We start from the raw sequence: 27840 nt of genomic DNA, 5'->3' as shown, positions 1-27840 counted from the left end.
CCGCCCCCCACGCCCCACCTCCGGCGAGCGCGCGCGGCGCAGGCGCCCGGTGTCGACGGCCCGGCGGGGGCGCGCGGGGCCCAGTAGCCGGCAGGAAGCGGCCCCGCCCTTCGCGTGCGGCCTTGGGGCCGGGGCGGGAGGCTGGCTGCGCGCTCGCACTTGACCTGCATCCGGGTTTTCTTGTTCCGCGCAGGTGAGGGGCTTGGGCGGTCTAGCTGGGGAGGGGCCTTTAGGTGCCCCCGACGACGGGACCTTTGGCGATCTAATGGTCCTGCACCGTGACCAGAAATGGCTTATCCCCTCTTCATGCTTGGTCCCATTCAGTCGGTGGCAAGAATAGTTAGTAGGAATATAATGAACATTTACTGAGGGCTAGTTACTATGTACACTGCAACGCGTGCTTTGCAGGATTCACCTCATTTAACCTCACAACCAGCGAACCGAACATTATTATCCTCCTTTTATAGATGAAGAGGGCTTCCCTGTGCTTAATTGCCCAAGGCGAGACAGCTAGTTAGGTGGTTGAGCTATAGGTTGCGTCCGGGTGCTGACTCCTTGTCCTGGGCTCTGAACCACGGTGGGCTTCTGCTGCAGGCGCCGCCTCCTCCTCCCCCCCCCCCACTCTCCCTCCACCTCTTCTTCATCGTATGTACAATCCTAATAATACTTACATTTCTAATGTTTTATTTCCCGTTTGCAAAACACTTTACACCGCACAGTCTTGCTTGATTCTCTCAGAAGCCTCCATTTCTTTTACAAATAGAAAGACCAAGGGCCTAAGCTGTTCAATGAGTTATCCAAAGTTACAGTGGTAGGACTGGGGCTTCCTTTGTCAGGTTATTTAAAAAAAAAAAAAATTTTTTTTTTTCCCAAGGCGTCTGAGCCAAGCTTGGAAGGGAGCCTGTGTTCACAGAGAGGGAAACAGAGGCACAGAACAGGAAAGGAATGTGTCTTAAGGGTGTGCAGTTAGAGGAAAATCAGCTCTGATCTCCCACATAGTCCCCTCTGAGGCAAAGTGAAGCAAATTGAAGGTCAAAATCAAGGAAGCAGTGCCGTTAGGCACTTAGCCCCTGGGTCATGGGACAGGAAGAAGGATTAAAGTGTGTAGAATACATCTAATCTCTGTTAGATTTAAACTAAGGAAACAGGATTGCATTATGGTCCCAATCATTCTTTAACAATTGACCTGGCACCATCACAGAGATATGTCCAACGGATCACCCCTCTGGCTTCCTGTTCACTGCTTGTGTTGTTTCTGTTGCTTCCAACCCTACTGCCCCTTGCTCCCCACCAAGTTCTCCCTTTCATTCACTTAACAAATATTTATTGAGAGCCACTTCATGCGTTAAGGTCACCCTAAGAACCGCAGTTATTTTTCTTCTCTAAATTTCTCAAACACAGCAACTTCAGCAAAAATTGACTTTTTAAGGTCAAATGAATTTGGAAATTGCTGCATTCTGTACCCCTGCATGGGGATCCATTAATGCATCTTAACACAGAAATGGCTCTGAGAGGTCCTAAAGTAAAAAGACTGGTTTAGCCTTTTTAACTCAGGGTTTAGGCCTTGTGCTGGGTACTAGGCTTACAGGGGTAAGGGCCACGCAAATCTACCCCTTCAGGAGCTCACAGATAGGGGAGACAGATAAGCAAACAACTAACTATGACACAACTTTATATGTACGCTGATAGAGGCATTTGCAAAGTGCCGACAAAGCAGAGGAAGAATCGAGCAATCCAACCTGGAAAACTGAGGGAAGGCTTTGCAATAAGAGGATATTTGAGTAGGATTTTTCTAGGTGGAGAATACGGAAAAGGACATTCCATAGAAATAATGGCATATTTAGAGATATAAAGGTGTGCCTTTATGTTGGTCTTTGGGATAAGTATTAAATACTATTCAAGAGGTTTTGTTTTTGTTTTTGTTTTTGTTTTGCATGCAGTATACCACTCAAACTGGATTAAACAACAAATGGAATTCATTACCTCATGTAATGCAGAAAAGTTGTGGGCTTCAAGCATGGCTGGATCTAAGGGCTTAAAAGTATGACATCAGGATTTGATCTCCATTTCTTAACTCTGTTTTCCTTTGTGTTGACTTCCTTCTCAGGCTGCCTTTCCCCATGAGATAGCAGAATGGCTGCTAACAACTTCACATCATATCCTTACCATTAGAGAGTTTCTTTTCCTCAGTGCTGTCAACAAAAGTCCCAGGACTGCATCTCATTGGTCTAACTTGGGTTACTCGTGCATCATTAAGCCACTCTCTTCAGAAGGGGCGTGGACTATTCTGATAGCCCAGACCTGGGTCATGTGCTAACCTCTGGAGCTAAGGTGTGGTCAGTAGCTCTTAAATCTCATGGACTGAGAATTAGGGAAAGGTGGCTTCCTGTGTGACCAAAAATTTTCTCTTGGTCCCTTTATCTACTATCTACATTTTTTTTCTTCCTGATTTGTGCCTCAGGAGATACCAGCGTGGACTGCTTCAGTGGGTCCCTAATTCTCTGGCTTACAGTTGAATTTATCCATAGAAGACATTGGAAGCGTGCAGAGGATTGGAGGAGGATGAAGTAAGGCCCCTTCCGCAGGCCCTTTCCCTTCTGGGTCACTGCATGTTGGCCACATACCTCTCTGCTGAGTCTTCTCCCTAGTGCCCCTCTTCATACGGGTCTCTCCTAGCTCTGGTAGAGTCTCCCTTCTCCTGGCCTAGAGGTGGTAGTAGCTCCCTTCTGCTGGCAGCCTCGGAGTTTCATCCTATCATTCCTTCTTGTTTCCCTCAACCCTGCCCACACATTTGTATATAACCTTTACCAAACTCAGCTCAGGTTAACCTTCTGCGGGAACCCTGACGGTTACATTCACCAACGGTAATTCAAGTTTTTATTACCGAAAGAAAGGGAAATGAGTTAAGAGCAGGCAACAGGCGATAAGATAGCAATACTGATTTGGTAGAGCTATTACAATAAGGCAGACCAGAGATGGCAGTGGCTTGGACAAGGGTTATAGGAAAGGAAGCGGTGAAAAATAGTATGTTCCTGGTGGAATTTAAAGGCAAAGTTAACAAAATTTACTGATGAATTATGGTAGAGCTATTACAGTAAGGCAGACCAGAGATGACAGTTGCTTGGACAAGGGTTATAGGAAAGGAAGTGGTGAAAAATAGTATGTTCCTGGTGGAATTTAAAGGCAAAGTTAACAAAATTTACTGATGAATTATATGTAAGTTATGAGCATGAGAGAGGAGTTGGGATAGAAGCAGCTGGAAGACACAGGTCTGGAGCCTAGGAGTGGGCTCAAACCAAGCATAGTGATTTTGGAAGGAGGTGTGCGGGGTAGTTGAAATCATTAGCTCAGGTGAGATGACCCCGGAGGAGCAGGTGGAAAAGAAACACAAAAAAGGGCAAAGGGCCGAATCCAGGACAACATCAATCTTTACATGGTGGGCAGAGGAAGCGGTGCCATCTTATATCTATCAACTAGGTTGTGAGCAACTTAAGAACAAGAATGGAATCTTCCACATCTTCCCTCTTACATCTTCCACATCTTCCCTCTTACATTGTGCCCACAGTGTATAATAAGTGCTTGTTATGAATGAACTTCACGTAGTTTTACATTTCTAACAAACACTCCCTCCCTCTCCTCCTCATCATTGTGAGGTTTGAGTTACAGGCAGAGAAGAAAAGAGAGAGAAATCGATCCCTTGTGACTCAATCCATTGAAACCTATGCCAAGGTTGATAAGCATTTTTGCTGTCCTGAAAAACTCAAGTAGAACCCGTCAGATGAGGCTACAGATCCTGAGTAGCTCACCTCTTACCTTGGAGGAGAATTTCCAGACAGATGATTGCATTTCAGATTTTGTTACTCTTATCTGAGTAGACTTAAAAGTCAATACTTTAAAAAGTCCTTATTAGGTTTGTGCTATGGAATTAATAGAAATGATAAAAGATCTCCATCTCACACTCCAGTGTTGCTGGTGGAATGTAAAAGGAGACAACCAATTTTTGGGAACTTTTGCCAGTTTTTCAAGCTAAATGTACATCTACCCTGTGACTCAGAAATTCAACTCCTAGTTATATATTCACAAAAAGTGTCAGCAAATATCCCCCAAAAGGGGGAGGAGTTGTACAAGAATGCTTTTAACATCTTTATTCATTCATAATATGCACAAACTGGGAATATTATAAATGTTCATCAAAAGAAGAATGGATAAGCAAACTATGGTATATTCCAACAATGGACTACTACACAGCCATAAAAAGAATAAACTACTGATACACATAACAGCATAAATAAATCTCAAAAAATTGTTGGGCAAAAAGAAGGCAGACACCAAAGAGTTATAGATGTATGATTCCATTTACATGAGGTTAAATAAAAGGCCAAACTAATCTATGGTGATCAGCATCAGAATAGTGGTTGCATCTGAAGGATGGAGATTGATTGGAAAGGGGAACAAAAGAACATTCAGGGAACATTCACATTTATTGGATTTCTACTATTTGCCCAGCACTGTTCTAGGCATTGAGAAGATAGTGGTGAACAAAACAGACCATGTCCCTGCTTTTATACAGATCTAAGTTCTTTTCATTGGCTGTGTAGCATCAATGCACTTTAAATAGAAAAAAGTGGCCTTTCTTTAAATATAATCAATGACAAGTCTGAGGAACTTTCTTCTCCATTTTTTTAGTTGCTGGTGTGAAGGCAGCAAAATACAGTGGAAAGAGCATGGGCTTCAGGAAGTCAGCTCCACCATCACTGGTGGTGCGATCTTCGAGCAGTTTCTTGAAACCCACTGAACCTCACTTTTCCAATCTGTTGAATGACAGTGATGATATCTGCATTGCAGGGTTGTTTTCTAAAGAGCTAGACACATTACAGGTGCTCAGTAAACATTAGTTGGTTTATTACCAGTTTACAAGTAAATGTTATTCAAGGCAGCAATGTGTTACCTCCCTTACAGCTAGGCATAAATTAATTTTGCCCAGTGAGATATGAGCAAACGGAAGCTGACTTAGCTGGGAGAGGTACCCTGTGCACTTCTACTGTTCCTCTTTCTTCTAGCCTGCAATATGAATATGATAGCTGGAGCTCCAGCAGCCATTTTGGACCAGGAGGTAACCTTGAAGATGGAAGCCACATGCTGGGATGGTGGATCCAAAAGATGTGGATCTCGGATCCCTTGTGACACTGGAGCTGCCATACCAGCCCTGGGTTGCCTGTATCCAGACTGCCTTTACCTGGGAGAGAAATATTCTTCTATACTGTTAGGTGTATGTTGCAGCCAAACCTAATCCCAAATGATATGCCTTGTGAGTGACCCACAGTTCTCTATACTACTTTTCATGGCATCTATCACAGTTGTATTTAAGAGAATAATTATGCAGTTACTGATTTAATGGCCTAAGTCCATTACTAGAATATTAGTTCCATGGGGGCAGGGAGTAGTCTGTTCACTGATAAATCCCCAGCTCCTATAACAATATCTGGTTCTGGTATATAGTAGGTGCTCAATAAATGTGGACGAGAGAAAGGGAGGGAGGAAGCAGAGCTGCTTCTGATCGTGAGAGAGATCACCTCATGAGAGAACACATACTGAGAAAGGAAGAGGCCTGAAGATGGAAGCCTGCCTACCTGCCTGCCAATTGGTCTCTGTCTCGGTCTCTCTGTCTCAAAGGCTCATAGAACCCAGGCATATTAGATATTTAAATTCACGGCCTGCCACACACTCTAGATCTCCTATGGGATTTGCCTTGTAGATGACACCTTTTCCTGAAGAGGCTTTAATTACCCAGCCTCCCTGGTAACACCCTCATTTATCTCCTCTTCCTGGAAAATCAGTCATTCCCCAAAGAAGAGAGTTACAACATGATCCAAGAGCCGGCTGGGAAGCGGGGAAGCTTGTTACCAGCACCATTGGTTGGGAGATGAGTGATGTCGATTTTTTATACTTAAAATTTCTCATTATAAAAACTAGACTTGGCTTTTATGGATAATTTGAAGACAAAAGGATAAATAAGAAAATTAAAATCACTTATAACCCCATGATCTAGAGATTATTCAATATTTTGATATATTTCCTTACAATCTTTTTTGTAAGATGAGGTATATCAGTGCCTTCTGAAGCCTGGATGCTGTGTAAGATTTCATCCAGCTATGTTCCTCTAAATTACAAAGAATCAGTCCTATTTGCCTGCAGACTCAGAGGCTGCAGAATTCACTGCAGATGGGTTCAAGAGCAGCAGGGCTACTCCACGCTGGAAGGAGCCGCTCTTTAAATGTTGCATTTCTTGAATTTGTTAGGAGGAGATATTATTTCCTGATTAATTTGAGCTGTAGATGGGTGGAGGATAATAAGAGCTAGATGACCATCATCAGGAGAGGGGGTGGGGCACAGAAAAGAAAGGAAGAAAATGGAACATTAAAAATAGGCAGCTGCATGAATAGCCCAGGAATTCAAATTATCTTGATTTTTCTTGACTATCAGGGTTTGATCAGGAGACAGAAGTCACACTAGTGATTCGAACAGAAAGAATTTAATATAAATAATTGTTACCTACATATAAAGTTATTCACTAGTAACTAAACAGGTAAAAAAAAAAAGGGATCACAGAGGTAGCAACTGCAGGAAGCAGCTTCCCATTCCTAGGATGAAAGGAACCAACGGAAGAGGTTTAATTATTAAAACTTAGAAGATAAGAGGATATTCAGCCATAAAAAGGAATGAAGCACAGATACATGCTACAACTTCGATGAACAGTGAAAACATTATGCTAAGTGAAAGAAACCAGTCACACTAGTCTACATATTGCACGATTCCATTCACGTCAAAGTCCAAAACAGAGAAATCTACAGAGACAGAAGATAGCTTAGAGGCTGCCAGTGGCTGGGAGGGTGGGGATAGGGAGTATAGGCAATATTGAGGCGGTGGGGGGGGGGGGAGTGTGATAGCTACAGGGTACAGGTTTTTTTTTTTAATTGTGGTAAAATGTGTGTAACAAAGTATACTATTTTAACCATTTTTAAGTACACAGTTTAGTGACATTAAGTACATTTGCACTGCTGTGCAACCATCACCACCATCCATCTCCAGAACATTTTTCATCTTTCCAAATTGAATCTCTCTACCCAGTCAACTCCCCACCCTCCTCCCCCCATTCCTGGCAGCCACCATTCCCTGCTTTCTGTCTCTATGAATCTGACTAAGTACCTCATGTAAGTGGAATCATACAGTATTTGTCCTCTTGTGTCTGCCTTATTTCACTTAGCATAATGTTTTCCAGTTTGATCCATATCGCAGGATATGTCAGAATTTCCTTCCTTTTAAGGCTGAATAATATTCTGTTGTATGTATACACCACATTTTGTTTATCCACCTGTCAATGGACACTTGAGTTGATTCCATCTTTTGGCTATTAGGAATAATGCTGCTGTGAACGTGGGTATTCAAATATCTGTTTGAGTCCCTGCTTTCCGTTCTTTTTTGTATATACCCAGAAGTGGCATTTCTGGATCATATGGTAACTCTATTTTTAAAATTTTGAGAAATCACCATACTGTTTTCCACAGTGGCTGCATCATTTTACATTCCCACTAGCAGTGCATGGGGTTCCAGTTTCTCCATATCCTCACCAACACCTGTTATTTCCTTTTTTTCTTCTTTTGGAGCAGAGAAAGGTTTATTTCAGGGCCAAGAAAGGAGAACAGGCAGCTCATGCTCAAAAGACCCAAACTCCCCAATGGCTTTCAGGGGAACATTTTTTTTTTTTTTTTAAACTTGGGGAATTTTTTTTTTTTAATTTATTTATTTATGGCTGTGTTGGGTCTTCGTTTCTGTGCGAGGGCTTTCTCTAGTTGTGGCAAGCGGGGGCCACTCTTCATCACGGTGCGCGGGCCTCTCACTATCGCGGCCTCTCTTGTTGCGGAGCACAGGCTCCAGACGCGCAGGCTCAGTAATTGTGGCTCACGGGACCAGCCACTCCGCGGCATGTGGGATCTTCCCAGCCCAGGGCTCGAACCTGTGTCCCCTGCATTGGCAGGCAGATTCTCAACCACTGCGCCACCAGGGAAGCCCAGGGGAACATTTTTAAAGGCAACATTTTGAGGGGAAGGCTGAAGGATTCATGACTTTCTTCTCACTGACTGGTTGTGAAGTAACAGTGTGGTGTTTTAGGAATCTTAATCATCAACCTTCTGGTTCTGAACAGCCTGGGGTCTAGTGCTTGTGCTCAGCAGGTAGCCGCCATCCTCCACGTGAGTGTGGGGGTCTTAGTTCCTGTCGAACAACTGGTTTCAGGACTTCATGAAGCTCAGGTTCTCAATGTCTCGTCACAGAAAGAATTCAGTGAGAGACAAAGCGATCGGTAAGAAGTGGATTTATTTAGAGAGAGACACACTCCACAGACAGAGTGCGGGCCATCTCAGAAAGTGAGAAAGTCCACCTATTATTTTCTTTTCAGGGTTTCTTTTAGAGGTGACGAAAATGTTCTAAAATTAATGGTGGTGATGGTTGCACATACCCATGGATATACTAAGAACCATTGAATTGTACAGTTTAGATGAGTGAATTGTATGGTATGTGAATTACGTCAATAAGCGCGTTAAATATGTAAGAGGAGGGCACAGCAGACCTGGGCCCCAGACCTCTGAGGAAGGGGTGCTGATGTCTCTGAGGGGTTGCTATGAAGTTGGTTGTCCAGGTGCTGGAAAGAACTGCAAAACCAGATTCAGCTGCTGCTGCCCTAGAGTGAATCAATGTTGCCGAGTGATGTACGTATGAACGGGAAATAGGAAGGAGTAAGTCCTTCTTCCTCGTGCAGCCTCACAGTCTCCCTCACCGGGAGCAGCTGGCAAAGCAGAAAGGCGCTTTCAGCCCCGGCACCCCAAAGCCATCCGCTGGAAGTGTGGGTTTAGAACTGAGAGAAGATCTTAATGACATGCTGTCTTAATCAGCTTGGGTTGCTGTAACAAAATATCATAAGCTGGGTGGCTTATCAACAACAGACATTTATTTCTCAGTTCTGGAGGGTGGAAGTCCAAGATCACGGTCAGGTTCTGGTGACTGCCTTCTTCCCGGTTTACAGATGTCTTCTTGTGTATCCACACATGGCAGAGAGAGAGCAAGCCAGCTCTCTGGCCTCTTCTTTTTTTGTTGTTGTTAGTTTCTGGTGTGCAGTGAAGTGATTCAGTTATACATATTCTTTTCCATTATAGGTTATTACAAGATATTGAATATAGTTCCCTGTGCTGTACAGTAGGACCTTGTTGTTTATCTATTTTATATTCAGTCGTTTGTATCTGCTAATCCCAAACTCCTAATTTATCTCTCCCTACTCCCTTTTCCCTTTGGTAATCATAAGTTTGTTTTCTATGTCTGTGAGTCTGTTTCTGTTTTGTAAATAAGTATATTTTAGATTCTACATATAAGTGATATATGGTATTTGTCTTTATCGTTCTGACTTATTTCACTTAGTATGATAAGCTCTAGGTCCATCCACGTTGCTGCAAATGGCATTATTTTATTCTTTTTTATGCTTGAGTAGTATTCCATTGTATGTATATACCACATCTTTACCCATTCATCTGTCGATGGACATTTAGTTTGCCTCCATGTCTTGGCTATTGTAAATAGTGCTGCTATGAACATTGGGGTGCATGTATCTTTTCGAAGTATGGTTTTCTCTGGATATATGCCCAAGAGTGGGATTGCTGGGTCATATAGTAACTCTATTTTTAGTTTTTATTTTAATATTTATTTTATTTTACTTTTTATTAATTTTAATATTTTATTTATTTATTTATTTGGCTGCATCGGGTCTTAGTTGCAGCATGCGGGATCTTTCGTTGCAGCACATGGGCTTCTCTTTAGTTGAGGCGCGTGGGCTCTAGAGCGTGCGGGCTTAGTTGCCCTGCGGCATGTGGGATCTTAGTTTCCTGACCGGGGATCGAACCCACGTCCCCTGCATTGGAAGGCAAATTCTTTACCGCTGGACCACCAGAGAAGTCCCTATTTTTAGTTTTTTAAGGAACCTCCATACTGTTTTCCATAGTGGCTGCACCAATTTACATTCCCACCAACAGTGCAGGAGGGTTCCCTTTTCTCCACACCCTCTCCAGCATTTATTATCTGTAGACTTTTTAATTACAGCCATTCTGACCAGTGTGAGGTGGTACCTCATTGTAGTTTTGATTTGCATTTCTCTAATGATTAGTGATGTTGAGCATTCTTTCATGTGTTTGTTGGCCATCTGTGTGTCTTCTTTGGAGAAATGTCTATTTAGATCTTCTGCCCACTTTTTGATTGGGTTGTTTTTTTTGTTTGTTTGTTTTTTTTAATTAATTAATTAATTAATTAATTTATGGTTGTGTTGGGTCTTCGTTGCTGTGTGCAGGCTTTCTCTAGTTGCGGTGAGCGGGGGCTACTCTTCGTTGTGGTGCGAGGGCTTCTCATTGTTGTGGCTTCTCTTGTTGCGGAGCACGGGCTCTAGGCGCGCAGGCTTCAGTAGTTGTGGCACGTAGGCTCAGTAGTTGTGGCTTGCGGGCTCTAGAGCTCAGGCTCAGTAGTTGTGGCGCACGGGCTTAGTTGTTCTGCGGCATGTGGGATCTTCCCCGGCCAGGGCTCAAACCTGTGTCCCTTGCATTGGCAGGCAGATTCTTAACTGCTGCACCACCAGGGAGGCCCTGTTTGTTTGTTTGTTTGTTTTGTTATTGAGTTGTATGAGCCGTTTATATATTTTGGAAATTAAGCCCTTGTCAGTTGTATTGTTCGCAAATATTTTCTCCCAGTCTGTAGATTGTCTTTTTGTTTTGTTTATGGTTTCCTTTGCTGTGCAAAAGCTTATAAGTTTGATTAGGTCCCATTTGCTTATTTTTGCTTTTATTTATTATTGCCTTGGAAGACTGAACTAAGAAAACATTGCTATGATTTATATCAGAGAATGTTTTTCCTGTGTTCTCTTCTAGGAGTTTTATGGTGTTCTGTCTTATATTTAAGTCTTTAAGCCATTTTGAGTTTATTTTTGTGTATGGCGTGAGGGTGTGTTCTAACTTCATTAATTTACATGTGGCCGTCCAGCTTTTCCAACACCACTTGCCGAAGAGATTATCTTTTCTCCATTGTATATTCTTGCCTTCTTTGTCAAAGATTAATTGACCATAGGTGTGTGGGTCTATTTCTGGGCTCTTTTTTCTGTTCCATTGATCCATATGTCTGTTTTTGTGCCAATACCATGCTGTTTTGATTACTGTAGCTTTGTAGTATTGTCTGAAGTCTGGGAGGGTTATGCCTCCAGCCTTGTTCTTTTTCTTCAGGATTGCTTTGGCAATTCTGGGTCTCTTATGGCTCCGTGTAAATTTTAGGATTATTTGTTCTATCGATAGTTGTGTGAAAAATTTCATGGGTAATTTGATAGGAAGCACATTAAATCTGTAGATTGCTTTAGGTAGTATGGCCATTTTAGCAATATTAATTCTTCCAGTGCAAGAGCATGGGATATCTTTCCATTTCTTTAAATCATCTTCAACTTCTTTTATCAGTGTTTTATAGTTCTCAGTGTATAAGTATTTCACCTACTTGGTCAGGTTTATTCCTAAGTATTTTATTCTCTTTTGATGTGATTTTAAAAAGGATTTTTCTGATGTTTGATTGTTAATGTAAAGAAACGCAACAGATTTCTGCATGTTAATCTTGTATTTTGCTACCTTGCTGAATTCGTTTGTCAGTCCTAGTAGTTTTTGTGTGGAGTCTTTAGTGGTTTCCATATATAGTATCATGTCATCTGCACATAATGACAATTTTACCTCTTCCCTTCCAATGTGAATAACTTTTATTTTTTTTTCTTGTCTGATTGCTCTGTCTAGGACTTCCAATATCATGTTGAGTAGAAGTGGTGAGAGTGGGCATCCTTGTCTTGTTCCAGATTTTAGTGGGAAGGCTTTCAACTGTTCACCATTGAGTATTATGTTGGCTGTAGTTTTGTCATAAATAGCTTTTATTATGTTGAGATATGTTCCTTCTATACCCACTTTGGTAACGTTTTTCCTTTTTTTATTATGAATGGATGTTGAATTTTATCAAATGCTTTTTCTGCATCTGTTGAGATGATCATGTGGTTGTAGTCACTTCCTTTGTTGATGTGGTGTATCACATTGATTGATTTGTGTACGTTGAACCATCCTTGTGACCCTGGGATGAACCCAACCTGATTGTGGTCTATGATCTTTTTTATGTGTTGTTGGATTTGGCTTGCTAGTATTTTGTTGAGAATTTTTGCATCTATATTCATCAAAGATATTGGCCTGTAATTTTCTTTTTTGGTAGTATCTTTGTCTGGTTTTGGTAGTATCTTTATCAGGGTGGTGGCTTCATAGAATGACTTTGGGAGTGTTACCTCCTCTTCAGTCTTTTGGAAGAGTTTGAGAAGCATCTGTATAAGTTCTTCTTCGTATGTTTTGGTAGAATTCCTCAGTGAAGCCATCAGTCCTGGACTTTTCTTTGCAGGGAATTTTTTTTATTACAGAGTCTATTTCACTTCTAGTGATCGGTCTGATCAAGTTGTTTATTTCTTCTTGATTCAGTTTTGGTGGGCTGTAGGTTTCTAGAAACTTGTCCGTTTCTTCTAGGTTGTCCAATTTGTTGGCATCACCTCTTCTTATAAGGGCACTAATCCCATTCATGAAGGCTCTGCCCTCGTGACCTAATTACCTCCCAAAGGCCCCGCCTCCAAATACCATCACATTGGGATTAGGGTCTCAGCACATGAATTCGGGGGTCACACAAACATTCTGTCCATTGCATTTGCATACCTTGGCAACTGGAATATTTTATCCTTCGGTACGACTGAGACTAGCTTTGTAGTTTCAGAAACTGTGTGTGCAAGGGCGTCTTCAAAAAGATACCCACAAGCTTGGTGATAAGGTTAAACTTGTAAAAATCTGTTCATGAGTGGATGAGATACATGTCTATTCACAAGGCCTCCCAAAGGTGGCCAAGCCCCAAATACAATGCAAGAAGCCAAAATCTAAGCACCTAGCTCTTTGACTTTGGCCTGTGGCTCTGTGCCTCTACTTATACTGCTCCCTAGCTTAAAGAAAAATAATAACAGGAGCTAATGTTATTGAGACGTCATTCAGTGCCAGGCATTGTTCTATATTACATCCTTACAACAAACTGCGAGGGAGGCAGTATTACCATGCCAATTTTACAGATGAGGAAACTGAGGTTTGGAGGAGTTATGTACTTTCCTAAGGTTCCAGAGACAGTAAGCTCCAGAGCCTGTACTCTTAGCCTTGATACTGTGCTGCCTCCCTGTGTCCTGCTCTGTGCTTCTCTTAGCGGTCATTGGACAGGCCACGTGATCTTCCTTCAGTCAGGGAGCAACATCCCCGGAGATCTAGAAGACACTGAAAACACCCCACCTAAATGACCAGACCAGAGATCATGTGCACAGCTGTACTACAATGTGTGTGGCCACTGAGTGGGTTTCAAATGCTACCAGCATTCGTCTTGATGTTGCCAGTGTCTAAAGGACCAGGCTGAGTTGCCTCAGTTCTGGGAGGGACCACTGGGTTGGGCTTTTTTTTGACGAAGCCAAATTCTTGAGGAAAGACTTGTTCTTTCAGGGCTCAGTGGGATTAGTCAGGCCTGGGTTCTCAGGTGCTCAGAGAAACCTGGTGGAGGAGAAAGGGGATGGGCTGCTGGCCCCATGGTGTGGAGGCCTACCTGGAACCAGATGAGAGTCCTGCTTGTGAAGGGTTCCTGAGGTTCTGTTTGGACCTGTGGGCTCACAAGAAGCTATTTCCAGGGGCTGCTGGAGGCCTGACCCATGCTTTGGAGGGGGAGGCCCACGGTAAGGACCAGGGAGGGTAGGGGGAGTATATATCAGTGGGAGGTCACCAGCAGGGGGCAGCTGACCCAGCTCAGTGATGGTCTCAAAGCGGCTGGTAGAGCAGAGGTCATGGCAAGAGGAGTCATTAAGAAAGGAAAACCCAAGAGATGTTACAGAGCACCCAGTACACTTGAAATGTTTCCCGAGAATCTCTCAAAAAAGCAGAAGATGGGGCTGGGGAAGAGAATGTCACACTGAAGTGGTTAATTTCCAGCTATTAGAAGCTTGTGCCATAATAATCTGGGTATAAAAAGGAAAAGTATCGTTAGCCAAAGTCATGGTCTGGTGAGGCCTGGATTGAATGGGTTACAGTTGAAATGTAAATTAGATAAGCACATTTATCCAACAAATCAAGCTGTCGGCTTTAGGTGATTTGACTTGAGAGGAATTGACTCAGACACCTACCTTGCTCCTTTACTTCAAAAGGATGCCGTGTACTAAAGTTACTGTGATAATCATTCCGATGTGTGTGAGTCAAATCATAATGCTGTACACCTTAAACTTATACAGTGTTGTATGTCAATTATATCTTAATAAAACTGGAAGAAAAAAAAGTATCCCAGGTAGCTTTGACCATTTTCTGAATTTACAGTTTTTCAGTTTTTAAAGTGGCAGCAGCATACTGGAAATGCCCACAGAGTAGAGTCTGTTTTCTTTCTTTCTTTGAATCTTTCTTTCTTTGAATCTGTGATTTATTTCAGTCAGAATGGATACCAACACCTTTTAAGAGCAACGAAAGATATTTTCACATATTGAGGTATGGGGAAGTCATCCTGGCTTATACATAGGTTAACTTGATTTTATGCTAACTAACACAGCCTGTTTGTGGCCTATCAAACAAACATTGTACATCTGCTTTAATTATTAAAGAAAAGGACATCTTGACCAGAAATAAAGAATGTCCATGTTAAAAATAAAGATTAAATGCCTCCCTTCCTGGGATGCCAATGCTAGTACTCCTTTGATGATATGACTCCCTTCCCGGGTGCCAAGGCCATACTGACTTGCTGTGTATGTGCTGATCTGTTTGTCTGTTTGTTTTTAAACCTTGAAGGAATGTATCCCTGACTTATTTGGTTTTCTTTGTCCTGACAAGATACAAAATTGTGCTGAAAACCATGGTTCTCCAGAGCAGTTCCTCAGTTATCTGAGAGGCTGTCTCCCGGGCTATAGCCCTCAGTTTGGCTCAAGTAAAACTCTCTTCTATTCCTATTACAGGTTGGGACCTGGGACCTGGGACCCTTTGTTGCAGTACTTGCACCTGGACAAATATCTCCTCGACCAGCAGAACACAAGAAACTATAAGGAACTAAAAATAACTGCCCACATGTGCAGTTGGGGCAAAATATGAACAATGAGGTACAAAAAGGCCAAAACCCAACTGCCACTTCTGAGGTGCCGGGAGCAAAAGCAGGGTACTACACATGATCCCTACAAGGGGGTGGGCAGGCCACCTAAGCCACCCTTCTGGCCTACCCACCGATCCACCCCACCCTCACCCCATTTAAGGGACCAGCTTGTCACCCCCTCAGGGAGTGAGCAAGGACACCTGTTACATGTTTTTGCTCCCTTGTGCTGCAGCGATAAAGCCTTGCCTGAATTCCTTGTCTGGCCTCATCAATTTCTATTGATTAAAGAGTGCAAAAACCCAGATCGGTAAAAGGAGTTTGCTGTCGTTCATGAGATGAGGCCCAGATTGATCTGGATTCAGAGCAGCTTTCACACTGAGGACCCATCAGTTTGCTACTATGAGTCCACATAAGTGGGCACCACGTGGGGGTCTTGGGAAAGCCCCTAGAGAGCCAGAGCCAGCTTTCCAGGCACGTGTGAATTGTGCACTCCTACACGACCTCACACTCAAAGGGGCCTCACACTTGGTTTAATGCTCTGCGTTTGCCATCTTGAAGTTCTTAATAATTTTATCTTTGAACATCTTTCTGTTTGTTAGCAAGGTCTGATGGGTGCCACATGCGTGTGAGCAGAGGAGTTAAAAGCAACGTCTGTGCGGCGTTCTTTGCACATAGCATTCCTGACGTCCTCATCAGGCGTGCTCAAGGCAAATCCTAGGTGACCGTTAGGCCTGTGATTCAGTGGGGGCAGGGGTGGGAGTGGGGAAGGACTGACATTCTGGAGAGGCTACACTTTCCATTCCAACTGAAACTTTCTTTCAATGCAGGAAGAAGGCAACGGACAAGGATCCCCATCATGTCCTTCTTACACGTGTTACTTCCCTGTATCAGCCTATCAGACAACCACTTCCGCTGAAAATGATGACCTAGATGGAAAGGGAAGGCTCAGGCCACCCACAGCTCCTTCTCTTTTTATTTCTTTACTCATCAATAAGCTGAAGGCAGAGAATGTTGGTAGGATATGTGTATACCCATTAAGAAATAAAAACAGTTGAGTTAGTTTTGTGTAGGATTTCCATTGTTCGGGTAAGAACACAATACCTATTCATGTACAAGCAATGAAATACGAATTGTGTCATATCAGTGATTTCCATATGAGTTAGTGCTCTTATATTTGTGTCTAAAAATGGGTATTGCATAAAATAAAAATGAATGGTAAAAAATGGTCCCTTTAATGGCACTTTTTCTCACTTTTTGAGCCCCTGCACTTTCGTTTTGCACTGGGTCCTGGATGTTATGCAGCTGGCCCTGCAGATATCCTAGTTTGGACTGAAAAGTCGTCTCCGCCTTGTCCAGCTCAGCCCGGGCTCTGGGGCTGAGACACAGTGCCTGCTCTCCACCACACCCAGGGCCATGTCCACAGCTTCCGTCTCCCCTTCTGGGTCCTCTTGTTTCCTGCTTAGTCCTGGCCCCATGAAATTTCATCATCAGTCCCTCAATTGTATCAACCATCACACTTTATATTGTTTGCTTCGTTTTCTGACTCCTTTGTATGGAGTTTCTCTTTTTTTCATTGCTGTATGTATGTACTTAGCACATGACAAGTGCTCAAAACACCATTTTTTCACTTTTTATTGTGAAAATTTCAAGCATACACAAAAACAGAGATGACGATTTAATGAATCCTTGTGGACTATTGCCAGCTATATGACTACACTATCCTGCCATTCTTGTTTCACCTCAACAATTTTAGTCTTTCTCTTTCGTGTTGTTGGATTTCCTCAAATGCCTTGTAATTCTCGGTGGACAACTCCCACTTATGAATGAAGAGCTATATTGCTTCCTGCAGAGAGTTGGCTGGGTTTCCTTTGCAGCTGTGTGGGTTTCCTTCGCAGTCGTGTGGGTTTGTTTATTCAAAGGCTTACGGTCCCCTCCGTGGGAGGGGTAATTTTTGTCTCTGAGGATGTGAACAGGGTCTCTCCATCAGCTTCCCCTTCAGGTGTGTGAGTGAGGAGCCGGTAGGCTGCCTTGGGACGCAGGCAAAAAAAAGCAAGACTGACTCTAGGGGCAGGGAGCTTCAGTGTCTATCATGCCTGCACAGGGCTGTCTTTCCTTATTTCTCCTCCTGGTTATTCTAGAGGTCCATTCATTTTTTCAGCTCCATCTTGACCCCGCCCCCCCCACCCCAGTATCCTTACCATGGGCTCTCTACAGCCAAATCACTTCCACTGTTTAGAGTAATTCTTAGGGCTTCAACTGGGGCATAGCTGCTCTGTGCCTGTTGGCACAGCAATCCCTCTGATTGCTGCCCAGAGCACTCTTGTTCTTGATACCTACTGACTTTAAGCCCAAAGCCGCTCTGGGACGGAGAGGAGATGAATGCATGGGCTTAGGCTCCATATTGAATGGGAAACTCTTAACAAATATTTTTGGCATAATTAAATTTTTTTTTCTCCCACTTAAGTTCAGAGGGTGTGGCTTCTTCATCTGTGGTCTCCAGGGCTCATCCAGAGGCTCGTGGGCCTGGGTCCCAGTTTTCCAGGGTCTTTCTCCAAGCTCTGAGGCACAGCATCAGCCTCTGTTTCAGGTCCTCTGAGTTTCAGCTCCGCGGGGCCCCTCCTCCAAGCATCTAAGTTGTAATCATTCCAACCTCTTCCTTTTTTCCCCCCAGCCTTCGGGGTGGGAGCTGCGTCTTATCTGTATGATACTTAGCGGTCTCTCTGTACTCTTTCAGTTGCCTAGTGAACAACTTTATTCCTAGTTACCAATTCTTTATATTAAAATTTCTGTTCCAAAAACTGGCGTGGTTTCTGTCTCCTGACTGGACCCTGATTGATACAATAGTTGCCTAAAATACCATATACTCAGTGTACCAAAGGAACGAAAGATGCCTTGGCCCAGGGCAACGGTGAAGGTTGAAAGCTAATGCTCTTGTGCTCCTCCAGACTCAGAGAAAGTTGCATTTTATGCTTAAAAATGAACAAAGAATGTAAAGGTACAAAAGTATTGTCTATTGACATACCGAGGATGGGATTTAAAAAAAAAAAATACAGACTTTGGAATCAGTTATATCTGGGTTTGAATCCAGGCTCTGTGGCTTACACACCCAAATGACTGAATTTCTTTGAGCCTCAGTTTCTGTATTCGTAAAACGGGATTGAACAGGTTCCTTGCAGGGCTGTTGAGAGAATGCAATGCGATAATCGATGTAAAGTGCTTGGCACAGGGCCTGGCACAGAGTTAAAACTCAATGAATGGGGTGGATGGAGGATGGAGGATGTAGCAGGACTCAGTGACGCAGTGGAAAGGGGACAGACTAGAGCTCATAAGACGGTTCTAGTCCTGTGTCTACAGCTAACTAGCCCCCCTTTCCTCACAAGTAATACCAAGTTTGAGCTGCGTCAAACCAAGTTAGGTTCCCTAATGCTGGTTTCATCTTACAGGCCTGCAAGAAAATGAGGCAAATAATGAGGCTGTCCTAAATTTTTCATAAAGCTAAATTATTCAGTTTCAAGGATTATCCTTTGTTGTGAGATTTTGCCCTTACTATTTGGGCGTTGATGTCCTGTTTCAAAGAAATAATAGTACATAGTAGGGTATTTTTTCCCATGTTCTCACCAGACAGACGGGATGAGCGAATTCTCTGGGGTCTCTTTTATAAGGGCACTAATCCCATTCATGAGGGTTCCAACCTCATGTTCTAATCACCTCCCCAAAACCCCACCTCCAAAAACCATCACACTGGGGATTAGATTTCAACATATGAACTGGGGGCAGGGGGGCATCTGTTCTTTAAGTCTGCATCCTTCTTAGAAACTGTACATCCTTTTTATTTGTCAGATAAAGGTGAAATCCTAATGTGTGGTGAACTTACCCCATGGAAATTCAACCACACCAGGAAAGGCAGCACAGCAGAGGGATGAAGAGCTCAGGTTTTGGAGTCAGGCAGTTCTGGGCTCAAATAGCAGTTCTGCTATTTGCCAGCTATATGACCTGAGTCTCAGTTTCTTCATCTGTAAAATGGGGATAATATTAAAACTTACCTCATGGAATTGTTATAAAGGAGAATTGAGATGTACATGAATTCTTAGTATAGTGTGTGGCATATAATAAGTGCTTATTAAATGTATGAGTATGTATACATTATTCTGTGTGTGTGTGTGTGTATAAATAAAGATTTAAGCTCTATTCCACACCTGTCTTTGTAGATTGGAAACTTAGAAAGAAGAGAGACACATTTGCTTAGAATTACTTAAGAAAAATCACAAGTGTTCATTATACAATTTCAAAGTGAATAAGTAAATAAATAGGTAAATACGGAAACCATCGCTTCAGTGTCATACAGTGTCCTGATGGGATGCCGGACATAGTTCTAAGACTTTACAGCTATTAACTCACCTGATCCCCATAATAACCCTTAAGAAGTGACTGTTACTATCCTGGATTTACAGATGAGGCACAGAAAGTTTAAACAACTTGTTCAAGACCACACAGCTAATAAGTAGTAGAGCCAAGAATCAAACCTAGGCAGTGTGGCCACGAGTGTATACTCTTCACCACTGTAGGGAAGAAAAAAAGTGCTTAATTCAGCCTTAAGTGCAATCATGGGCATCTCTAGATCTGCACGGTTTCTACAGCGGCCACTAGCTATATGTGGATATTTAAGATAATTGAATTTAAATAAAACTAAAAATCCAATTCCTAGGTTGCACTCACCATGTTTAATGTGCTCAATAGCCACACGTAGATAGTGGCTGCCGTTTGGGCAGCACAGACATGGAGAATTTCCATCGTTGCAGAAAGTTCTATTGGACGGCACTGTCGTAGATAACTCTGGAAAGTATTAACCAAACATAAAAAGACTCAAACTCAACAGGCATCACATGGATTTTCTTTTTAATTAAATACCACTTCATAATGCTATTTGCACATAGCACACACATGTTTTTGAAAAATAAGACATGCCATACATCAGTCACTAAATTAACAAAATGTGAGCATCCACATAGAATATATTCTAAGGTGACTTTATTTACACAGCTTCTCAGAGGAACACACAGTAAAATTTTTTGCCTGTCAGCCAGTGTTGGACCAGATTTGGAATTCACAAGGCTGCGAGTTGGAGATTCCCCAACACTACCCTGATGGACATCTTGTCTCCACACTGTGCCATCAAGCTGCCTCGTTTCCACCAGAAAAGCAATGGAGATGTCAATCCTCCCTTGCCTACCCAGTGTTCAATTCCATCCTGCAAAACCCTCGCATGACCTGAGGCTTCACGTGATGGCATGTCAGACCTGCAGCTTCGTGGGAGGGGTGGGGGTGGGTGGAGTGGGGCTAAGCTCCCTTCAAAAGCTGCAGGCACCCATCTGTGAAGAACTGCTTTTACTATCTGATTAGGGACCCCAGAATCCCAGCCTTCAGAAGAGGGGAACAGAGTGGGGTGGGGAGAGGAAGCCAGAGAACAAGTGGAAAGCTGAAACCCAAGTTTGGTGACCTTGCCTTAGGTACTGGCTGTGAGAAGGGAGATGGCGGCAGGATACGTATTGTTGCTTGGAGCCTTCAAGAGGGCTTGGCGACGTGAGAGCCATGAGAAAAATAGTCAGGGCTGTGAGTGGAAAGCTGATGCCCTTGCGCCCCGCCCTAACAGCAAGTGCTGCCTATCTGCCACCAGCAAACCGTCCATTTACACTCAGGGACAAAGACTGGGAGATGCCAGCCCAAGACAGAGTCAGAATTCTGGGGCTGTTGCCCTAAACCTGAAGGCAGCTCCTGGGCGGCACTGAACCCATGATCGTCAGCTGACCTGAGATTACAATGTGCTTTCATCCATTCATCACTCTTGCCTGACTCCAGGTTAAAAGACCCAACACAAAACCAAGGGAAGGGGGCAGAGTAAGGCTGGGAGCACATAAGATACCAAATGATCACCTGGGTTTGACACATTTAAATGGCCTCCCCGCTCACCTTCCCTTTACCCACTCTGCCCTCACACCCCCTCCCGGCCCACGTTAGAAACATCACTGGGAAAATGTGAATAGCAGCGAAATTGGATTTTAATTCCCCTTCTGTGTTTTGTTCCTGCAGCTGTGCAGCCGGACCTTGAAAAGTGACTTTTATTACCCCTTCAGAGTCTTCCTCCAAACTGCATAGGGCCTCCTTTCCAATCAGTGCGGATCCTGCCATTCTCTTCCTCGTGAACCATCAATGGCTCCCATGTTCTCTAGGATATGTTTAAACTCCTCGGCCAGGCCTTCAAGTCCCTCCATGATTCTACCTCCACTGCTTATCTTTCCAGGCTCATTTCCCATCACCTACCCCGGCTCTTCCTTTGCCACCCGCCTCAACCCATCTCTGTCTTTGCAAATGCTGGCCCCTCTGCCTGGGGGTGATCACTCTACTTTCTATGCTTTGCCCAAATCTTAGCTAGATTTGCCACCCATCAATGAGTGGAGCCTAAATCATCTCCAACTCTGAATACCCAGTTCTGGGCTCAGGGCCTGACCTTTAGCAGGACCTCCATAACTGTCATTTTCTGTGGTCGGCTATTGCACTCGGCCTGCCCTGCCATAGTTGACCAGGTATTTGTGTCTCTCACGGCTGGCTTGGAGGGCAGAAACCGGGTCTTATTATTTGTAGCCCTCACTGTCCAAATGCTTAACACACAGTAAGTGCCTCATAAATATTGTTTTGATACCTATTCTAAAGGAAAAGAAAAGTCATTGTCTGTTGCCTTCTTAGGCATGTAAGACACAATACAGAAGTGGTTAAGACACAATACAGAAGTGGTTATCACAGGCAACAGACATCAGCTTTGAAGTCAAGGTACTAAATCAGCATTAAGCACAATCCATAAAGGTTAATGATCTATCAACACTGGTCTATTAACACTGTTATCTTGCCGGTTAGTTCAAGGCTGCCTAGGGAAGCAGGAAGTGTAGTTCTAAGAAGTAATCACTGGATGCAGAAATGCCATGGATTCTATGGGGATGATTTGGCCTGCCAAATGAACCCCCAAGCGGAAGCAAGGAATGGTAATTCCAACTTTCCAGCAGGGTTGTGTCAGGGTATCAGCAGACTGTCTTTCTCAGGTATTAGGCTTTCAAGGTGTGTGATACTTGGATTACCTGCCTCAGAATCACCTGTGCTGCCAGTTAAGAATGCAGACTCTTGGGCCCGGTCCCAGTCCCACTTAATCAGAGTACCTGTGGTTGGGGTGTAGGGATCTGTATTTTAAATAAACTCCCTAGAGGATCCTTATTTTCATTAAAGTTTGCAGACCTTTACCTGCCATTCTCAAAAGCATACAGTCAGTCTAGGGGAAGACAATCGTGTACGCAGCCAGCCAGCCAGCCAGCAGAGCCCCATTTCTGAGAATGCCTACTTCTCCCAGATGTATGTGCATGGGGATGAGGACCCAAAGAGTCTATCGACCCCAAGGAAGTGAACCAATGACTCAAGCTTGGTTCGTCAATCTATAAAGGAGAGGAGAGAGGAGAGGTGAGTGAGGCTGTCTCTGAAATGAGCACCCCTGGTTTTCCCAGAGGACACTGGTGTGCAGGAAAATACACCTACAACAGCCAGACTGTCTGTCCGTCCTTCTACAGGTGATGCAATCACCTCCTGCAAAATCAAAAGGGATTTTTCTCCCTTTATGGGCTGAAGGCTCATCACCCCTGCTCCTGTCTTTCTTAGTCCTCCCCTTCTTCTCTTAATTTCTCAGTTCCTTTGAGGGGAAAGAAAGCAACCAAGTAGTTCACAGAACCAAAACCAAATTAGTTTCCAGAGTGGATCCAGTACAAACACATCAAGCACACTTTCACTGGGGAGGCACAGACCACCAGAAAGCAGATGTGCATTTCTTACAGGCGAGTGGCAGGATGTTACACGCAGGGCTGGTTCACCATGCCATGTGAGGGCGACACAAAGGTTATCTCAAGTACAGAATCAAGAGGGAGGTGGGTAGAGATCAGGCCTGCACATAAGGTGAGGGAAGACTAGATTCGGAGGTTTCCAGCCTTTCAGTGGATTTGGAAAGTAAGGGCAGAATCTCTGCCTTGCTTTAGCTCTAAAGAATGTGGCCACCTTTGGTCACTGACTGGGGAAACCCAGCTACCATTCTCAAGGATGACAACGGCTTTCCAAATCTTGTTGGGCTAAACCAGGCAGAGGCTGAACTCTGTACTGCCCACCTAGAGTACTGCTTTCAGCCCCCCACCCCAGCCCCACCCTCATCATCTGAAACTTCCAGGACCAAGATAATCTACCCTGTGCCAGAGACAAAGGCTTTTCAAGATCCCCGTCCACAGAGTTCTTGGATTAAAAAAATAAGACTTGAAAGGCAAGTTTTAGAATTAAGGGTTGAACCGCTATCAGCATGGCTTGAGCAGCTGTAAATGGAGAGAAGGTGAGTCTCCTTCAGGGTGGGCTCACTCCTTCTTGGTGTGTTCCAGGACGCGATAGGGAACCCCAGAGGCGCTTCTAGAGCCATGTTCTTCCTGCATGATGGGCAGTGTGGCGGGAGCGTAGATCTCAGAAATGTTGTCATTGTTCTCCAGGGCCCCGTAGGAAAAAGAAGCTTTGAGGTCAGGCTGGACGGTCATCCCTTTGTCATGCATGTTCTGCATACCTGAAATGAAATCCATTTCCCCCAAATCATTATGCAGTGGGGCCAAAGGAGGCTGCATCTCATCCTCTTCTATCCCACCACAGACTAATCACCGTGCTCAGGAGCTAAGCATGTGCACTGTCAACTTCCTGAATGGTTTGGATTGAACAAAAAAAGAGCGCCCATAAATATACACTAGAAACGTTATAGTTGCTAAGCAACAAAGGATGAATCTTCAGGAAATACGCACACAGACCAGCCACTGTCAAACGAAACCACTGGCTTAGAATGAGGTGGGAATGTCCGGGCCACAGGGCAAGTGGAACCAGCACTGTGTTTTGAACGTGGTAGATGCCAACACTTTTTGCTGAATTAAATCAGGATCCAGAAAACTTCATTATACTGTTGAGAGAAGACGATAACTTTTGTGTCATGGATACATGATGGTGACACATGTATTCTGATGCTCAGAGGGAGAGGTTTGACAGTAACATCCCTGATCCACATATGGAGTAAGGTGCAATTTTGCTTATTACCTCTGGGCACATTGATGTCGGATTTCTACTTACATTTGAGGGCAAAGACTTTAGTCATTAATTCCTTTAAATGTATTCTACAATTCCCTTAGCCAAGTAGGACCTGGCCTCCTCTGAGGCCAGTTCTTTTCCCGGTAGGGAATTAAGACCCTTCAAATTCTCTTGCCCCCTGGTTGAGTAATAAAAAAACTGAATGCAAATTATCTTCCATGAAACCATGATGATAATAACAGCTGACATCTGACTGCTTCCTATGCCTGATGCACTGGGCTAAGTGCTTTAAATAGTAATAGTAACAACAACAGCAATAATGATAATGGCTGATGAGGACTGAGCATTTAGTTGGTGGCAGACACTGTTCTAAATAGTTATAAAGTTTTATCTCATTTGATTTGCACAACTATTGATTAGGAAAATGAGGCAGTTGGAAGTTAAGGGACTTGCCTGAGGTCGCCAAGCTAGCAAGTGGCGGCTCTAGGGTGCAGACTCAGGTGGTTTAAATTCTGAAGCCCACACTCTTAACCAGAATGCTGTGTGGGCTCCCTATAGACCTTAATCCCCCCAAATCCTATGACAGAAATATGCGTCTATCCTCCGTTTCCAGATAAGAACACAGAGATTCAGAGAGGTAAAGTAACTTGCTCAAGGACACATAGCTAATGAGAGACAGAGCTGGGATTTGACACCAAAGCCCATGCTCTTATCTACTCTGCAAATGGCCTGGGAAGACCCCACCTGTGGAAGGACCTTTGCTTCCACATTACACAAGCCTTGGCTGACGGGAATTTGAAGGGTACAGTTTAAGAGTCTGTGGTTTAGATTTTGGGGAGGGAATTGGGAGGAGATGAGGGGATGCCTATTCCTCAGGGAGAACAGTTGGCTTACCAGGCATGGTTTAGCTTTGTCAACGTTCCCCAGCCAAAACCCACCAGGAATATACCTATAGTCTTAACAAATTTGGGTTTCTTGACTCATTTCAGTGAAGGAGATGTACATCACGGGGAGCTGTTTCAGTAAGAGGGTATTAGAAAGGACTTACTACAGAATTTGGGTTGTGTTAGGTGATTTCAGGAGGGCTTAAGGAAGCAGGGCTTTGCTTTGGATGAGATGCTGTCAGGAAGTGGGGATAATTCTATAACTGGGGATCTTAATGATTGTTATCTAGAAGGAAAGAAGACTAGATGGAGACTAAAGCTGTGATTGGTAAAGAAGCAGCAGCCACTCATGGGAGGGGGATGGTTGATCTTTTTATGGTTTGGACCATGTTCACGTTTGTCTGTGTTTGGACATGACAATGGCGTGGTCCTGTTTGTGTCTTGATCCATCACAGTCCCAGAATGACCTTGTCTGCTGTTGATGTTCTGTGAAATGGTCTATGTTCAGCCAGGAACACCAAGGCCCAGCTGTGAGAGCCAGCCCAGCTCCTCGCTGTCAGGGACTGTTTTTCTCCTTCTCATTTTCTAAAAGTCTTCCAGGTGCTAGAATTATTTCAAGCCTCTCCTAATTGTGACGTGTAGCTAATTTTCGGAACTTGAATGCCTCTTGAACCGTGGCTACTAGTCGGTTGTGAAGATATCAATCTGGTTAGACCCAGAGCCAGAAAGGTCCTGACGCTGACCAGGGAAACCGAGCAGCTGGAAAAGCGTCTCTGTCTAAGAGTTTTCTTCTTCTTGTTTTACCTGGCATCAGGTCAAACAAGTGTTCGAAATTTTCAAAGTCTTTTTTCAAGTAAAAACGAAGTGAAACCAAATTCAACCAGGCATCTACCAGGTCCCAGACATTGTGCAAGGGGCCTTCAACATATTATCCCACTACCCTGGGAAAAGGAATCCCAATTTACAAGTGAGGGTCAGAGGCCTTGGGAGGTCCAGGCACACGCCCAAGGTCACTCAGCAGGTAGGTGGTTGAGAGCTGGGATTTGAATCCAGGTCATCTGAACTCCAAGCCCATGCTCAGCTTCAAAGTACAGAAGCCAGGCCTACTCAGAAGTCCTGTCGTGCCACGGCACGAGGGCAGGTCTCCTTTCTCCAACATCCAACTTCCCACCGGTCACAAGGCACAAAGAGGAAGCGAGAGCCACGTCCACAAACAGATCACAGAACGCGGATACCTAAGATTACCTTAGGTTACCTTCTATCTTCTACCAGAAAACACATCTGTATATACGCAAATGCAAATACTTATATAGATGTATACACATACACGGTTTATAAACACACAAACACACATGTACATACACATACTTGCACAGAGTTGACACCTCACCTATCTGGAATTCAGCTATCCAGCGCCCTCATCTATCCGGAACACAGCCGAGAAACAAGGAAGTAAGCAAAAAAGGCATCTGAGCAGCCAGATTAGATGTTTCAAAAGTTCATGCACTAAAGCTCATGCACTTAACTCGTAGGAGAAACCTTAAGGCCCCAACTCAGAGCTTATTTATTTTAATTTTATACATGATTCAAACAACTTGGGTCAAATGAGAAGACTGACACGGAGCTGCTATACACAGGCAGGCTGGTAACAGCAAGAATGACAGACAACAGCTTAATAGCAAGAGATGAGGAAATAATATAAAAAGTAGACACATAAACCCTGGGGCCATTTAAATCATGGGCACCTCGGTCAGCCCTGAGAACACGCCTGCCTCCCGAGTACTTTATTAAGTAGTACTCTACTCCATCACTGTGATTGTCTTTTGCTCACAAGACTGTCTTAATGGAGGGCGGGAGATTATGCTTTGGAGAGAGTTCCATCTTATATATCTAAAATAAAAATTAAATTTGAGTTAAAGAGTGAAAGCTAGTGGCCGCTAGTATCCTATAGAATTTAGGTCAGCAAATCTAGATGGGGCTGCCCAACATCTTAACTTTCTCATCTGAATCCCTTGAGGCTGGAAAGTGCTCTCCAGTTCTCTACAAGCCCCATCACTCCCTTTTGTGCAGTACTCAGCTGATTCACACATTTATGTTCCCGCCATTTGAACTTGTGCTTCTCAGTGTGAACCCTGAGCTCCCTGGGGAAATAGGCTCTCCAAAACAATCCACTCCCTTGCGGAATCTAAGGAGTGAGGTTATAGTATTTGAATTTCATTCATCCTATTTTCCTTCCCCTCTCTGATCATTCCATTCCACTGAGATGAACTGGGTTTTTCCTTTTGCAGGCATGAAGCCTGGTGCTGCAGATCATAATTACAACCAGTGTGAATCAGGATTGTCTTTAAAAGATCCCCAAATTGACATGAGAACTGGCAAGATGTGCCCAAAACCAATCAAGGTGCCTCAGCCATTGCCTCCTCTTTTGCAAACTGAGATCAAACAAAAAACCAAAAAAACCACAAAAAACAGAAACAAAAAAAAAAGAGAGACAGTCACATCATAATAGCACAGCACACCTTCCCTGCACCAAACCCAGAGGCTGGTTGTCTCTTTTTAAACAGGAAGTAGCAGTCATCCTATGTGGATG

At 43.7% G+C, this 27840-nt stretch overlaps 1 protein-coding gene and 1 long non-coding RNA gene across 6 annotated transcripts in view; one reads left to right on the top strand and one right to left on the bottom strand.

The window, feature by feature from the left end:
* The first annotated feature begins 67 nt into the window (after window positions 1-67).
* Window positions 68-16916, top strand: LOC137761967 (uncharacterized). Its single transcript, XR_011073475.1, has 4 exons — window positions 68-193; window positions 15101-15241; window positions 15831-15949; window positions 16059-16916. It is a non-coding gene; the product is annotated as an uncharacterized lncRNA (long non-coding RNA).
* A 3194-nt stretch (window positions 16917-20110) lies between these two features.
* Window positions 20111-27840, bottom strand: part of NIPAL3 (NIPA like domain containing 3) — a 49560-nt gene continuing 41830 nt past the window's right edge. For all 5 annotated transcript variants that reach the window (XM_068539166.1, XM_068539170.1, XM_068539168.1 and 2 more), the window contains one exon: window positions 20111-23860. In XM_068539166.1, the coding sequence (XP_068395267.1) occupies window positions 23661-23860 (200 nt within the window). In that variant the 3' untranslated portion in view covers window positions 20111-23660. The remainder of the gene's footprint in view (window positions 23861-27840) is intronic.

The sequence above is a fragment of the Eschrichtius robustus genome, chromosome 3 (assembly GCF_028021215.1).
Source record: "Eschrichtius robustus isolate mEscRob2 chromosome 3, mEscRob2.pri, whole genome shotgun sequence".
Taxonomy (NCBI): domain Eukaryota; kingdom Metazoa; phylum Chordata; class Mammalia; order Artiodactyla; family Eschrichtiidae; genus Eschrichtius; species Eschrichtius robustus.
The sequence above is the reverse complement of the archived record's forward strand: the minus strand, read 5'-3'. Positions and strand labels throughout refer to the sequence as shown.